Source organism: Falco naumanni, chromosome 1 (assembly GCF_017639655.2).
Source record: "Falco naumanni isolate bFalNau1 chromosome 1, bFalNau1.pat, whole genome shotgun sequence".
NCBI classification, from domain to species: Eukaryota; Metazoa; Chordata; class Aves; order Falconiformes; family Falconidae; genus Falco; species Falco naumanni.
Genome location: NC_054054.1, coordinates 104,277,245 through 104,292,779, shown reverse-complemented (window position 1 = coordinate 104,292,779; position 15,535 = coordinate 104,277,245). Strand labels below are relative to the sequence as shown.

General features: G+C 38.5%; 1 protein-coding gene across 7 annotated transcripts in view; it reads right to left on the bottom strand.

Annotated features, from left to right (window-relative positions):
• Positions 1–15,535, bottom strand: part of ZZEF1 (zinc finger ZZ-type and EF-hand domain containing 1) — a 60,699-nt gene that overhangs the window by 3,339 nt on the left and 41,825 nt on the right. For 4 of the 7 annotated variants that reach the window (XR_005830756.1, XM_040613778.1, XM_040613789.1 and 1 more), the window contains exons 41-54: positions 15,058–15,232; positions 14,395–14,527; positions 12,618–12,814; positions 11,923–12,042; positions 11,116–11,304; positions 10,637–10,737; positions 9,962–10,097; positions 8,527–8,886; positions 6,579–6,722; positions 5,530–5,698; positions 3,572–3,670; positions 2,595–2,760; positions 896–1,046; positions 280–351 (exon numbers count right to left, since the gene is read on the bottom strand). Coding sequence is in view for 6 of the 7 variants with exons in the window: in XM_040613778.1 (XP_040469712.1) it covers positions 280–351; positions 896–1,046; positions 2,595–2,760; positions 3,572–3,670; positions 5,530–5,698; positions 6,579–6,722; positions 8,527–8,886; positions 9,962–10,097; positions 10,637–10,737; positions 11,116–11,304; positions 11,923–12,042; positions 12,618–12,814; positions 14,395–14,527; positions 15,058–15,232 (2,212 nt within the window). In the remaining variant the exon portion in view is untranslated. Of the gene's footprint in view, positions 1–279; positions 352–895; positions 1,047–2,594; positions 2,761–3,571; positions 3,671–5,529; positions 5,699–6,578; positions 6,723–8,522; positions 8,887–9,961; positions 10,098–10,636; positions 10,738–11,115; positions 11,305–11,922; positions 12,043–12,617; positions 12,815–14,394; positions 14,528–15,057; positions 15,233–15,535 lie in introns of those variants that run through there. The other 3 variants (XM_040613804.1, XM_040613818.1, XM_040613812.1) reach the window with 3 other exon arrangements.

Sequence of the window (15,535 nt, the reverse complement as noted above, 5' to 3'; positions counted from 1 at the left end):
CCATGTCCATGTTTTGGCAGTTGAGTGGCCCCCGTTTGGTAGAACAGATACGGCTGAGAACACCTGACAGCCCCTTTGTGGCACATTGACTGCTCAAGCAGAACAGTGTTTCTGCATAGTTCATGGACAAATTTCAGAGGCCCTGTCGTGGTATCATAAAGCCCAAGTACATGCGTATCTATTTGATAAAACTCCACTGGGCAATCCGAAGTCATTCATTGTCTCTGCCAGAAAAATAGCACAACCCCCCCCATCGCCGGGGTCGTGCAATTTTATTACCTGTGCTGTGCAGCGATGAAGATGATCTTCAGTATTTAAGGCAAGCAAATACTCCTGTATAGATCCAAGCTCCTGCAGCCAGAAAGCATTCTATGAACACCAACGTTTCGACCAAAGGTATCACCCTACTAATTAACTTGAAAATGCTGATCATTACAGCAGTTCCCAAGAACCAAAGCTATCAGAACTGCACACAAGACTCTCCTGGACTAGAACAGTTTGTGACCACGGAGATCAGTTCATTACAGGCTGTTCATATGTAACGTTCCAAATCAACTCACGGAAAACCACATTCAAATACCTTTAAATTAATTATTAAACCAGCACTCCTCTCAGAATAAAGAGTGGCTTTACGGCCTACTGCCTTAATTGCACAAGGAAGAGTCACGACTATTATTACTTAAGGCCCCAGGATGGATAAGCAAACAGCATGCCCCTCTATTAGAATTTGCTACCAGACTCCACAAGAGAAAGTTGTTTACGTTTCTGAAGCATTTTATGTTTCTAAAACTGATGAACTTCACCAGGACAAAGGAAAAGTGCATTTAATTTGATGCTGCACTACATATCATTCCCAGCTGGGGAGAGAAGGGATAGGAACTGAGGAACTGCTTACAGTAACTCTGTTTTCTGTAACGAAGAAGAGTTCTGCAAGTGCACGATGAAGAGGAAGGAGAATACCAGGCTTGGTCATGTCATGACACAAGTTGTTTTCCATATGGGTAAAAAGCTGCCAAAGTGGCTTCAACAGCGTGAGGTCACAGTCCCTGGGGGGAAAAAAAGAAAAAGAAAAAGTGATTTAAATGAAATAGTGAGTAATCATGGTCTTACGCCTGTTTCTGGGAGGGGGCGGGGGGGGGGAAACCCAAACAAATTTAAGAGAACAAACCCATAGTTTTGACAGATGTGTAAACAAAGGGAGAAGCACAAGAAGTATTTAAAAATCTAATTTCAGTCAGGTGTTTCAGCACAATGAATTCCATTCTGAATCGGTGAAGTGAGAAAACCTCATACCCACAAACAGATCTAAATTTTTCTAAAACTGAGTGGCCTCCTGAAATGAGAGCTTTAAAATAGCTATATATATCGCTGTGCTAAATGCTCTAGCTCCACTGCTGGAAATTATACAATACCGAACCACAGCACTGAGCAGGCAATACCCTTGTATAGGGCAGACAGACAAAAAATAATATATAGCTCGACAAACAACTTCAACCCTGCCTCCTTCTTACTCCTGAGTTAAAGCTGGCTAACCCAAATGTCACTTATCATACAGATAGGATGACAAATATTGTTCAGTAGGGGACAGGGGAGACGGGGGAAACAATTTCAGAACCTACCATCTGATTAGCTAAGAAAAATATTTAATGTTATAAGCACAACAGAGACGTGATCTTTTAGCGATTACATTTGTTGTCCACATGACAAAGGCATTTTCTGATGAAAAAACTCAATGGAACTTGGGAAAACACAAACAAACAAAAAAACCCCACCACAAATCTGTGATTACAAGTAATACCAAAATCAGTTTTTCAGACTCTGATGCAGATCAGTGTATCTCAAATCTACACCGAGTCAAGCAACAAGTTTACGTACACTACATGTGAATATACTTTTTGACACTTTAACGAAGCGAGCTAGTAGAATGCTGTTGTATTCATGATTTTGCTTTTCCTGAACTGAAGGGACATAACAGAGGTAAGTGTCAGCATTCCAGCACTGTTGTCTTTTGTTTCCAGCATTTCTACTGAATGAATGTGACTATACACATTGGCAAAACACTATAAAAGCTCAACATTTTCTTAAGAAACACACATGCCATACATACTTAAGCATTAGCCCATATATCCCTTCTAAAACTCCATTACAGGCTTAGCGGTACAACTAAAAATAATGAAAGTTATTTACTTTACAGAGAATCAGTTCATCATTTCACCAGTTTATTATTCCACCTTCACCTTAATTCTGAAGTACAACTAATACAAACAGAACACAGTTCTAAAAAATTAATTTCTAGAAAATTAACTGGAATATTTTTTGTTCTGTTTCAGGGTGATTTTTTCTTTACAACATTCAAATTAACTGGACCTTTTTAAAAAGCCAAGAAGGAAGAGAAAATTTAAAAACAAAAACACGCACAAACTCCCTTATAATAAATTTCTGCTATTGAGGCACTGTGAATTGTATCTGAAAGGCAAATTAAGAATACCTACTTCAAATCGTGGCTTTCTGGCTTCAAAGTAATATTAGCTTAAGTCACTTTTTCTTCTCTGGCCCTTTGGCTTTTAGTGCATGACACAGAGCAGTGCACTTACCTCTGGGCGCTGCACTGCACTATCTTCAAGAGCAAATGGATAGCCTTCAAACGCTGGTGCCCGGTCTGACGGCACGCTACCCCGACCTGCCATTCCCAGATTTTGGCCAGTGGAAGGTGAGGAACTACCCTTTCTTCAGACAGCATCTGCTTTAGAATTTCAAATCCTGGGGGGGGGGGAAGAAAAAAAAAATAATCAAACAGCTGTTATTTTTGTAGGGCCCCATTCTGTTCAGATACTCAGTTTTCTCTTCTCCATATACTAAGTATTGGTCTGGCAAACAAGAAATTAACCAAAAAACAAACAACCCCCCACCCCGCAAATAAACTAAAAAAAAAATAAAATCTGGGATAATCATAGATTAAATCCTGACATCAAAAGCCTTTTCTGGGGAACTTAGACAAAAATTACAAAGATTCTTACCTGAAATTAAAGTTTTGCCTAAACAAGGCAAACAAAACACTGGTTCTCACTATTATGTGATATGCAGTAAAGTTTTGCTGGTTGCAAATCATTCACCACCCTCAATTTCATTAAAATATTTAAACTCTGAAAGAAACTAAGAAAACCTTTTCTGCTATATATAGAAATTAGATCCAGAACCAACCTATTTTAAAGGAGAGCTACTTTTCAAAACACAATTGCAGTTATTTCTTTTCCAATTACAGCACCTTGCAGCATTTACTAAATCCTGCACGTAATTACTGTCTATATATAGTGAGACTTCGACTACAACTAACCATTTTATAATTGCTATCTCCAAGTGCCGGCGAAGATTTGGTATTTCTAGCATAAAGTCACAGTAAGTAAGAGACATTAGTCCAGTTTTGACTTGAACAAAACCAATCACATTGTTGCCAGAATATTGGAGAAAGCAAATTCTAAGCCAAAAAAACCCAGGGAGAACCACAAGTCTGTCAAAATCTGGCAAAATAACTCCAAAAAGTCCTTTCCAATACATTCTGTGCAGCGCTTACCTGTCTGGAACCTTCCAAGATGACCTGCTGTCACTGTAAACTTATAACCCCACTCAGTGTTACTCATGTCAGAAGTAAATCGGTAGTAGAGTGTGTCTCCTGCGTACAAAGGAAGTAAGAAAATCCACATTACTACCTTCTAAGTCACTTTTGCTATCACAAATACCATCAATTGAAAAGATGTCATAAATTAATCCTAGATATCATCATTCAAGAGGTGATCTTTTACTTTTTGGTAATTACAAAACGCACAGAGCAGCATGATAAACAGGAGGCTGAAGCAAAACGCAGAATGGTTTCCACTGTGTAAAGATACAAGGATAATGTCTCACATTTTTGTCAACTACACAGAAGTTAAAGAAACTCTGTACTGTACACAGTTAAACTTCACTTTTCCAACTGTGTTCCCAATCCGTTATGATTTATGAAAAGAGAACCTCTAAACAAGCAGCCAAGTTCACAGTCCATTAAACAAAAGGTTAAAAAAAAAGTTAAAGTGAAGTCGCGATGCTTTTACATGTCAGAAAATTAAGTTGCACACTTTTACTCCAGGGAACAAAACCGTTAACCACTTAGAAGGGGAAGAACGATCAAAAGGTTCAATCATTTCACAATCAGGCAGTGGAACATTCAAGAAGTTTATGTCATTGTAGCATCTACAGCTTCACAGAGATGAACACTGGTAGCTAGCTGTAACACCAAACAAAAGACATCCTTACCTATCGTGCTCTGTAATATTAGATCTGGTTAAAACTTAAACTTTCCTCCTGTTCCATGAAAAATCCTATCACCCTGGCACAAGTTTTCATTGGGAAGCAGATTTTTCAGTTTCAGGAAGAACAATGTTGAAAACATTTTTAGGATTAAAAAAAAATAATTTTTTTAAAAAAGAGTATCTAAAATTCTGTTCCCCTTTTCATCACAAAATGGAGCCATTGCTCTCTCCTACTCCTAAGAGTCTTGAGAAAGCCCTGCCATCAAACGAAAAGGCCAGAAGCCTTCAAATGCCTGGTTGCAGCTAAAGCCTGCTGAGTGGAAATCAAAAGCCTTCACCCAGACAGCTTTGGCTGGAAATGAAGTTTCACAAGGTGAAACTCCAAGTTGCACAGCCAACTCTGCTCCAAAACAATGGACCTCAAAGTTCAGTTTCTTGGCAAACCTCTGCAACTATTTGGGAGGAAAAGGAAGACAGAAGTCCATAAAAAATCCAAAATATTTCTGCAAAGCACGCATTTGTTTCTAAATAGCGCCTTGTAACCCAAACTGCTTTGCTAAGAAAGTTCTTCAATCTATTTACAGCTACTGACAGTGCTCACAGTGAAAAGCTTCCTGCAATGCCACGGTGCTCAGTGGGTTAAAAAAAACTTAAAAGCAGCATGGGATCATGCAGCCCTTCAGCTCACCGGCATTAGCTACTGTGTTATCAAAAATGAGCTTAGAGACTACAGACTGGGATCGTCAGTCAAATGACTGATTTTTTTTTCAGCTATGCTTGGTGGCAATAACCGGAGACAAGGCATTGGCACACAATGTTTGCTCCGAGCACTAGTATAGCACAGAGACAAAAGATAAGCCTATCTTTTTTTTTCCTTTTTTTTTAATAAAAATGTGCTTCCTGTGGAAAGTAAGACAAGGCAGAAACAACGTAAGTGAATATTGTGCAGAACACGGACTGTGTTGGAACAGAATCAAGATCAAAATTTGTTTCCAGTAGCTAAGTGCATGCTTTGACTGGGGTGTGGAAAAAAAGGTCAAGTAGCAGAACAACAGATAAGCCTACTTTTAAGAAACAAATGCAAGACGTCAGAGCAAACAGATTGGGACAAGAAAAGGTTTATTTTTTTCCCCACACGCATCTCAGGAACATCCGCATTTAACTCTCCTCTTTCAGTACTTTCAGGAGTCCCAGATATCCGCAATACTCTATACATTCGCACTGTGAAACGCCGCATACTCACCTGGAAGCTCGAAATCATTCCATTTCTGTGGAGACCCACTGAAGCTGTGCCGATCCTGCTGGAAATCACTGCTGCTGGACATGAGCAACTCATCACAGCCTTCTTCTGTATTACACTGAGAGTCAAATTTGATTGAGAGGTAGATAGCACCGGGAATGTGAACTTTATCCTGAGAAATAAACATATGCTCTTTGTATGCTGTAATACTCTATCAAGTGGCTGCTTAACTTTCACCATACAAACAAGGGAGATACAACAAATATTACAGCATCTCCATGGGAAAAAAACCTCTATCGTATTTTTATGCAGCATTGATTTAACCAACGTAAAGCATGGCCTATTGCTTATATTAACTGTTAAGCATGCAAAATTAATTGCCAGCTATGCTTTGGTTTTCTTAAAAGCAGTAATGTTGCTGATACTGATCTCGCTGCCAGAAGCTAAAGGCTTATATGCATTTTAAAAACAAAAATCAGAAAGGTCAGATCTGCAGGGAAATTAAAATCCCAAGTCTGCCCAGAGGCGATAATTACTTACCAAACTATATTAGAAAAACGCTTTCAAACAACATCAAGAAAAAGAAATCAGAAGCTGTTTGTGTCAGGAGAAGATAGTCTAGTATGAGAAATACAAGGAAAAAAAAAAAAAAAAAGACGCCGCTCCTAGCTTTTGTCAAATAGCACAAGGAAGTAACAAACCAAGCAAAACAGACCTTTGGATGAAAGGGTAGAAATATTTGCTTATTAAGGCCCTGAAACAATTTAAGAGTATGATCTGATTCAAACGCATGCATCGTAAAAGCATTTAAGTGATGCACTTTTCTTTGAATTAGGACATTAAAGTGCCTTACAGGACACATTTCTTTACAGGGAAAGGCCTCAGTGATCTGGCATCAGTCTTTTCAAAAGCAAGACTGAACAGATACTTCACAGGTGCTTCGAGCACAGAAGCCCCACAGGCTGAGACTTCTGCTCCAACCACCTTGATGTTTGTCAACAAATCTTCAAGTCATGCAAATCCACTGCCCTGTACTACACGTATTACCTCACCTCAAAATTAGTATTGTTGTTATAAGGATGTTTAGATTCACGCATCTGGACTGCCATTCCGGGTTCCTCCATGAACTGGCAAGCTGTCAGTGCCATTGTGCCTAGCATGCTCTCGTTGCACCCATGCAGTACTTTCTGCAGAATCTGGGGAGAAGCAACACGTGACATAAGTGTAATTTGCCATCAAAACAACATTTACACGTGTGCATGCTGATGACTGACATGAGTCATTTCTAGCGACACAACATTTCAGAAGAATCGAGCTGCAAGAAACAAGACAAATTTACAAATGATGTCTACAACTGTCGTCTCTGTAAGTGCAGAAGACTTTACTCTGTCCTCTGCTCCCGATCTTTCAGTCTTTATCTGATAAAAAAATGCGAAAGCTATTAGATACATCTCTTTCCACAAATGCTAGAATCAAGGCTAATCCATAAAATAATTAACAGTACACTACAGCTGTAAACAAGGAAGATAAACAATTTTGTTAACATACTTCTACACCTACAGGTTTTGATCAACTAGAAATGTCATGTTTTAGCCTTCAAAGTGTACAACTCCATGCATAAGAAGGAATAATTAAGTGGCAGTTAAGTGGCTGCAGTGTTTGGAAGCACTAGGTGCAAGAGCTGGGTCTTTAAAAATACAAATAAATGTGTTTTCTTATTTTTCAAAAGTGCACAAAAGCTCTCATCAGGAGTCCTGCTACTCCAGGCCCTTTCCAGGTCATTATAGCAACCTATTCCATCTCTTTACCTGCAATTTTCTAACTACTCATATAAAACGTAACACTAGCTCACACCAAAAGGCTCATCTCCAAGTCAGCCAAAACTTGATTTCTTGGGGAAAAGGAATTTAAAAAACCAAAAGGCAGTACGTAGCATAGTTTCCTGAACAAGTTCTTCGCCTCCACACACTTGCAGAATAGCCTAAGACAAAGGCTCCACTTTTGTATTTAATATTCCTTTAACAGATTTTCATTCTATCAGTTCATCCTGTCATTTTCTGAACCTATATAAACACAGTGCAGCAACAATTTCAATGGCATACTGTGTCAAGAACCAGTTCTTTTGGTTTGTTTTGGACCTGCCACTTATTACCGTTATCTGACCCTCCTTTGTTTTCTTACTGGGACAGTCAGTGAATAATACTTGCTGTTAACTTTTGTATGCCACTTACTGTTTTAAAACTACAGAGAAAGTGAACAATTTTTTTTTTATTACTACTCCTCTCTTGATGCCCCCCCACAAGGCAAAGATCCAGGATGAAGAAAACTAGTTGGTTCCTTATATTCAAGTTATTTCATGGCTACAATAATTTCTGCCACTCTTCTCCAGACCTCTTCCAGTTGTACTGCAACTTGTTAATTTATTATTTTTTTTTTTTTAAATGAGATGAGGTAGTCAGGTCACATGCTGTAGTCCAGATGACAGCATGCTATTGGTTCAGCGGCATGCCAACGCCTTCTGTTTTATTTCCGATTCCTTCTTTGAAGATTCCCAGCACTTGATTTGCTTCGACCACTGTGAAGCATCGAGCTCACATTTTCATTACAACACTTTTCTTATAATTCCAAGATCACTTCCACCACAGTAACAGTCAGCTCATCAATGGAGTAGCAGGCATTAAAATACACACATTGAGAGCTAACAAAAAGCAGCTGTACAAAACAGACTGCCTATTTCACCTATTTCTCTATAAGATTTATTTTTTCATATAGCTCTTTCAGAACTGAGTTGTCTCCATGGAGCTGTTTTTTCCATTTTTTGTTAACAAAATCGGTACATTAAGACACTGACAGATTCCAACCGCTTTTTCAGAACTAATTTAAATACTGGAGTTTTAATTTAGTTTAAAAAAGGAACTGCAAGTATTTTTGTTAGAGTCTCATGGCATGTGGGCATGTAGGCACAGGGTTTGTTCACACGTATAGGTGAAATCCACTTACTTTTTCCCATAACTGCTTCTCCTCCAGCTGCATAAGCATGTCCAGTATGTATGTCATATGAGCTGGGCCGCTAAGATCTAGGATTTCCTCATTTATTGCCACATCATCTGGCCACTCAGCTAACAAAGACGCCAGCACATGCCTGGCATAAAGAACAGCAGTTGCCTCATTCACACGATACAGGTAATCCCTCACGGCCTTTTTACTTCTAGAGTCCAGCTCCTTGTGTAGGAGTATTGAACTCTTAGTGCGACGTTGCTTGGCATAACTAAGCTGCAGATCACTCTCCGTGTTGGTTATCAGTTTCTGGGCGACTGGATTGGTTTCTTCTGTTGCTTTATCGCAGAGTGCAGGCTTTGACTGTGCAAAAAAAAAAAAAAATGAAATGCAAGTTTGAAAATAGGCTCTCAACAATTTACTTCCTTATGTTTGGATATCTGACCAGCCCATCAGACTGCAAGCTGAATTTACAAAGGAATTTATCTTTTGCATACTGAAAAATGAGATGCATCCAAGAACAGAGAAGTGTTCTCTCTCACACACCTACAGGGACAGAATTCCTCAAAAAGACTGTTTATGTCAACAGACTTCACTATGCACTGATGCATTCATTCATGACTGTGCACACGAGCAGAAACAGCAGAATTCTAACCAGAAGCATTACTTTAAGCTGACCTACAAAGGTAAAGCAACAAAAACGCCATGCTACGTGTGACACAGGGTGAGGCAAGTTGGGAGGGACCTTCGGAGATTGTTTGGGCCAAATCTGACTTAAAGCTGAGTCAACTTCACAACTAAAGCTTTGTCCAGCTAAGCTTGGAGAATTTCTGGGGTGGATATTTCACAGCCTCTGCATAAGCTGTTGTAAGGCCTAACTTTTTTTCTTATATTTATGTGAAACTACTTCAGAAAGCCCTTGATCCACTTTGCTACGCAACTGATAAGACAACCGTGCCGGTGATACACACAGGCCCAGGAATCAGCACCCAAAATAAAGCAAAGAGCTGTAGGCCCACGGCATTGAATGCAAAACCTAAAGCTTGCAAGCGTGGTGTTCACTTTACAAGACAAATACAGTAATTCCAACAGAACAAGGAAACTATGAAAGATAACAATAATATGCCCAAACAGTAACACTGCATAAGCTTACGGTAATTAGCTACAATCTCTCTTGTTTAAAGAGAGGAAGTTACAATGTGCAATCATAATTTGTTCCCCTGACCTGAGAATCAAGTTCTCTCCCTTCCTTAAGAAACTACAAGAAGTATTTGCTTCTCATTGTACCTGCTCATTCATTTTGACATAAACCTTTAACAACAGATTATGTCAAAAAAAATTAAAAATATCAGGTTTGAAGTTACAAAACAAACATGAAGTTACTCAATGCCCGAATGAATTATTTCACAGCTGCTCCTTTTTGTGGAGATGTACATACCAAACATGGCAAGATGATCATATCTGTATCTACTGCTTTTGAACTCTGCTCCTCCAACCTCAAGCGCTTGCTGGGTTGCCATTTCTGAGCCAGTGTTCGGATCCTCTCATCTGTTGTAATTACATCTCCATCAAACCTTACAAGAGGCAAAAGAAAAAAAAAAACCAAACAAGACTGGTGTTTCAAAAGTAATGCAAACTACATTAGTACCATTAAATGCAAATTAAATCTTTCCACCTTCTGTTTTAATAAGATTCATTAAATTCTGCCTATTTCTATCATATTATGTTAACTAACTTCCCTGTTTCAACAAGTCAAAAAGTTGTAAATGTTATAAAATCACTCAGCTCTGCAAGAACATGGTGGCTCCACAACATGCTTTGATTACTAGAAGCTACATGTAAGCTCTCCACTCTGCCTCACTAGAATAATTTAGAAACATAGTAGATCTTCATAGGGGAGTTATCATATTGAAAAGAATGTGCAAAGTATTTCAGAAGATGGGGACTCGTTTCTATACATACAACTTCGTAGGAGTTTATTTCCTTACTTTTTCACACATGAAAAAAACAAATGGTATCCTCGGAACAAATTCTATTCAGCACCTATTAGATTTTAGGTTACCACTCACATCTAGTAATTTTGGGTTTCTGCTGGACCCAGACTTTCACATACCTCTCTGGAACTTCCAGGAAAAAAGAATCTGTTCTTTTCATTTGCAACTCATACATGGCTCGCAGAATATGGAGAGGTGCGTTAAGTGCATCATGTGTCATCTGAGCAAGGAGACAAAAAACCCACAAACCAAAACCACATAAAACAAAACTCAAAAAGATGACATTACAGGGGAAATAGAAATCTGAATTTCTTTAAGGGCAACCTAGGTGTTATTTTGCCACTTCTCATATAGGTAGATAATTAATGAACTTAATATCTGGATTAGTAAAAATGAAAAGGAATTTAGCAAAGATCTTTATCGCAATTTTGTAGTGTTCATTACTGTAGCTCTAGTTTATTTCCTTTAGAAAATGAGACACTGAAATCATAGACCCATATTCTGTAAATTTACAGGAAAACCAGCCATATAAGCTACCAAATATTTTATACAACTAGCAAATTCACAGTAACTTCAAAGGAAGTAAAAGTTCAAGTACCAAGAAGCATATTTTGGTGGCTTCATCCAAACCCTCCAGAGGATCAAGTTTGTTCTGCTCTAAATCAACAGGACCAACAAAGAGTTGCTCCACATCTTGATCCTGCTCCCTTTCTTCCAGTTCAGTATCTTCACGTTCAGCCAGGGAACTGATCTCTTTCTTTGAGGAATACAGCATTATTGACAAAATCTACACAGAAAAAAGGTAGCATATGGTGTGACGGCTGTAGATATTATTAGCGTATCAGCAATCAACATTTTGTAAGAACATTGTAAGACTTGGACGGTGTTTAACACATGCTATTCTAAAGAGAAGCAGCACCTAAAAAAAAAAAAAAGACAGACAAAAAGCCAACCCCAAACCACCCCAAAACACTCAAACCATTTCCCATCTTGCAAATGGGTTACACCTTCCAGGCTGCTACAAAGGCAATTTAAGTGATTAGCTGGAAGTATAAAAAAAAATTGAGAAAATAATTATTTTGAGACTAATTATTTTTTAAATTGAAGAATGCAACTGAGTTCTGAGTAGGTGATTAATGCCTCATCTTGCAAATTTATTTCAAATATACAAAATAGATTATGATTAATTAATAACAGCTCCTGCTTTAAAGAAGTTATAAGGAAGACTACACAATTATAATGGACAGAGGAAGGCAGATCTAGGGGTACAGTTAGGCGAACGTTTCTATAAAGACTAATTAGAAATACTCTTGAGACTTTCTTCACAAAAGGGAAGTGCAGTGCCATAACCTTTCACACCACTGTGTGAAGCCTGATGTTTTAAAAAAAACGTAACTTTTCTTACCTCTAAGTCTCTGAGAAGCCAGGTCTTACTGAAGCCAGTTCCTTTGCTACATTTCTTCACGAGAAGCTTGAGTAAACCGGACTGAAGAAAGGCAGCTTGGATCTCCTTAAAGCCATGAATCTACACACAGAGACACAAATAAGTAAAAGGGGAACATTGCAACACAGTGTTTGCAAGGCCTTACCCACACGGCCTCGGATAAATTTCCTGCCCAGATGAATTACATTGGGAGTGTTTTTCTTTCATTTCCCTAAAAAAAAAATAAAATCCCAAAATCCAAATCCCCACTTCAAATATCTTAAGAATATCATCTATGACACACACAAAGTAGTAATTGGATATCTGTTTTGCCCGAATAGCCCCAAAAAATACAGATTCCCTCTTCAAATACTTCAAGAGTAAGAAAAGGGGCAGTAAAGTGTTATCCCTATAAATTTCTTCTTCAGCTTTCACCAACGGTCAGCTCCCACAGAGGAAAAGCGATCCCAGTTTCAGCTCAGACTCATGCCTGCTATTTAAAGCCCAGCAAGGTCTCCAGCCCCCTACAGAGAGGGGATGAAAGGAGCCAGCTGAAGGAGAAACCAACTTATGTCAGATCCCCCAGTGTGCCTAGTCAATACCCAAGTTCCTGTAGCACAAGGTACAATATAAACTTGTATTTATCTACTACATTCTACATGTCAGGCAAAAGATACCTTCAGTGTTCTGTAAAGCCCCTTTAGAGCGAGTGACAAGACCCAAGTGGCTTCCACTGCCTCAGCATAGCTGCTGTCCATGCTGGTTTGCAGGAGGTGTGTAGCTATAAGAACGAAGTGCTGGAGGTACTGTCTCAGCTGGGTCTGGGAATCGCTGCCTTCTGGTCCGCATTTCTGAATCAACTGGTAGTCTTTCACTACAAGAAATAAAAAACACGATTTACTAGTTTCATCTTGAAATGTCGCGAAATCATCTCTTACCAGTAGATGTGAGTAGGCTGAGACATGAACACGATCCATGATGCACGAAGTACATTCTAATAATGGCCTTGTACTAAAATTATCTCAGATTCATCGAATAGTCAAGAAATTATTTCATTTTTCAGGACAAGCTAAAAAAACCCCAGGTAACTTCTGGCAACAGACATAACAGCACAGCATACAACGCAATGCATGCTGTATTTTACAATTAAAATGGAAAAAAATTCTGACCTGCAATTGATATGATGAAATAAATCTTGCTGATCTTACTGTTTAAAATGTAAACAGTAACAAAGAAAAACGCTTTTCTATCCAAATCCTCCTCCATTATCAAAAAGCAGTTTATTCTGTTGGTTTTTCCAGGTGTCTTCTAAACTATTTCAATAGTCAAATCTTAGGACAACCTTTGCTTTATTAACTTCACAATATTAGGTCATGTACGCCAAAGCTGAAAGCCCCTGCTCTTAGAAACCCAACCGATTTGTTACACGTTAAATACTTAGCTTGACTAACTTTTAAACAAGGTGAAATACAGGAAGAAGATTCTCTCTGGTACAACAAATAGGGCTCAGGAAGCAGCATTTAGCTCTGGGGTTTTGTTGTTTTCTGGTGGGTTTGGCATTTGTTTGGTTTTAATACCCTTTAGCCAACACACCCTACCAATGTGCCCTAGAATGGATTATTTTTAAATTATCCAGACACATTCTCCGGAGTTTACACTATTTCATGCTGTACAGCTTTTTAGTTTTCTTTTAAATTTTAGGAGTATCCAAATTGTTTTGAAAAGTTCTTCCAGACAGGAGGAAAGCAGAGAAGATAGACTTCCTGACACATGATTAAAGAAGTTTGGGCTGTCCTTATGGCATGCTTTTTTACAGGAGAAGGAAAAAACAACCAACATAGCATCATTTCTGAAGCAATCAATCAATAGCAGGTATGGTTGTGTTTGTTCTTGGTCTTCACCTGCTAGCAGGTAAGCACATCTTGACCACAGTGGAAACAGGCACTTCATAAAAACTTTTTTGGAGCAACAAAATGGACTATCTCCAAAACATCCAGGTTTCGAGTACCTCTCCTTTATACAGCAGCACCTAACTACACGGAGGCAGCATGTACATTTTTAAAATCTGCAATTCTTTTAAAACATTAAGCACATGTTTGTAAAGGGTAAGACACAAGCAGTAACTAAATCTCAAACCAGAAACAACTGCTTAATCAAAAGCCTGTTTCTGAGAGTTCTTAGTAAAATGGTCTCAACAGTTTCCTAAATCCTTTTCTGAATAAAAAAATATGCTAGATTTTTAAACAGAAAACAAATCTCTGTAACGTTTAACGGCAGAAGCTTCACAATTTGATTTAACCTACAAGCAGACTGTCAGGTAACTTAACAAATAATGGAATTCAACCTCTGCAGACCTGGACAAAGCGATCTAGTTAAAATATGCTTTTGGCTATCCATTAAAAACTGGAAGGAAATACTCTGTGATTCTTTGATAAAATAAAAATGTCACAGAACCTGTTTTTCTCTTTCGGGTTTTGATGTCTACTACAACTGCCCTGTTTTTCTCAGTGAAATGCTTCAAGATGATCACATTATGAGGCTCATTGGCATTATCCATGTACACAGAACGAGTCCCCATACACAGCACCTGAAATTGCAGCAAAATATTCAGTTATGATTGGAATACTTATGTATAAATATACAGTCATCTCTTATATTGGTTACATTTGCTTATATTGGTATTGTATTTTTTAGCTGAACCATCTGTTTGCTGCCAGGTATTTGCTGATCTTTAAAAAAACAGCAGTTCACTTCTATATAAAAAACCACCTAAATCCACCAGCTTAACGTTACATAGGCAATATATCAGAGTTACAACTATCAAGAGATTGGATTGTTTTGCTTGTATAAAAAGCCCTTTTTGTTACTCAACCGTACTAAGCTGGTTTTCTCACAATAGTTATAAGTAGCACTCAAAGAAATGCAAGGCAAAACCAGCTGCGTTATTTGTCACTAGATAAACATTAACCGTGCACAAGTGGAAAGATGTGAACTCTGACATACACCGTGGACAGTTTATAAGGGATGTCCCCAATTGATGAAATCTGTAGCATTTAGAAATAGAAACCTACAAGCTCTAACCAATTTCGTTTCCTTTAGTATTGACAGGCCACTTACCTCAGGAAACCCAACCAGCACCAACAAGGTGAAGATATTCGTGTGCTTTAGCTGGAAGGGCAGTTGCTTAATGCAATGGTCAGTGAAAGCAGCGATCACATTATGCCACTGCGCAGAAGAGTTCAAAGATCGAAGAATATCTGCCATGGAGCTTGCCCAGTCCAGACCTACACGACTGGAAAGCAAGAGCAGTCAGTAAGTATATTAGGAGGGCTGACTACAGACTTACCTGAAACCACTTTTCCTGAAGACAGTGTATTACTTCACAGCTATAGCTTTAATATCACTATACAACCATTTTTCCTACTAGCTGAAGTTTTCATATCAGTTGACACATGAATTCTGTTTCGGATTTTATCGCTACAGCATAAATACTGCTCTGTTTTCTTAGGGAGTTTACAGTTCCAATTAAAGTGTACCTGAGCATCGTTACCTTTAACTCCTCATTTTAGTTTAGAGCTCAGAAGGTTTTCTTTAC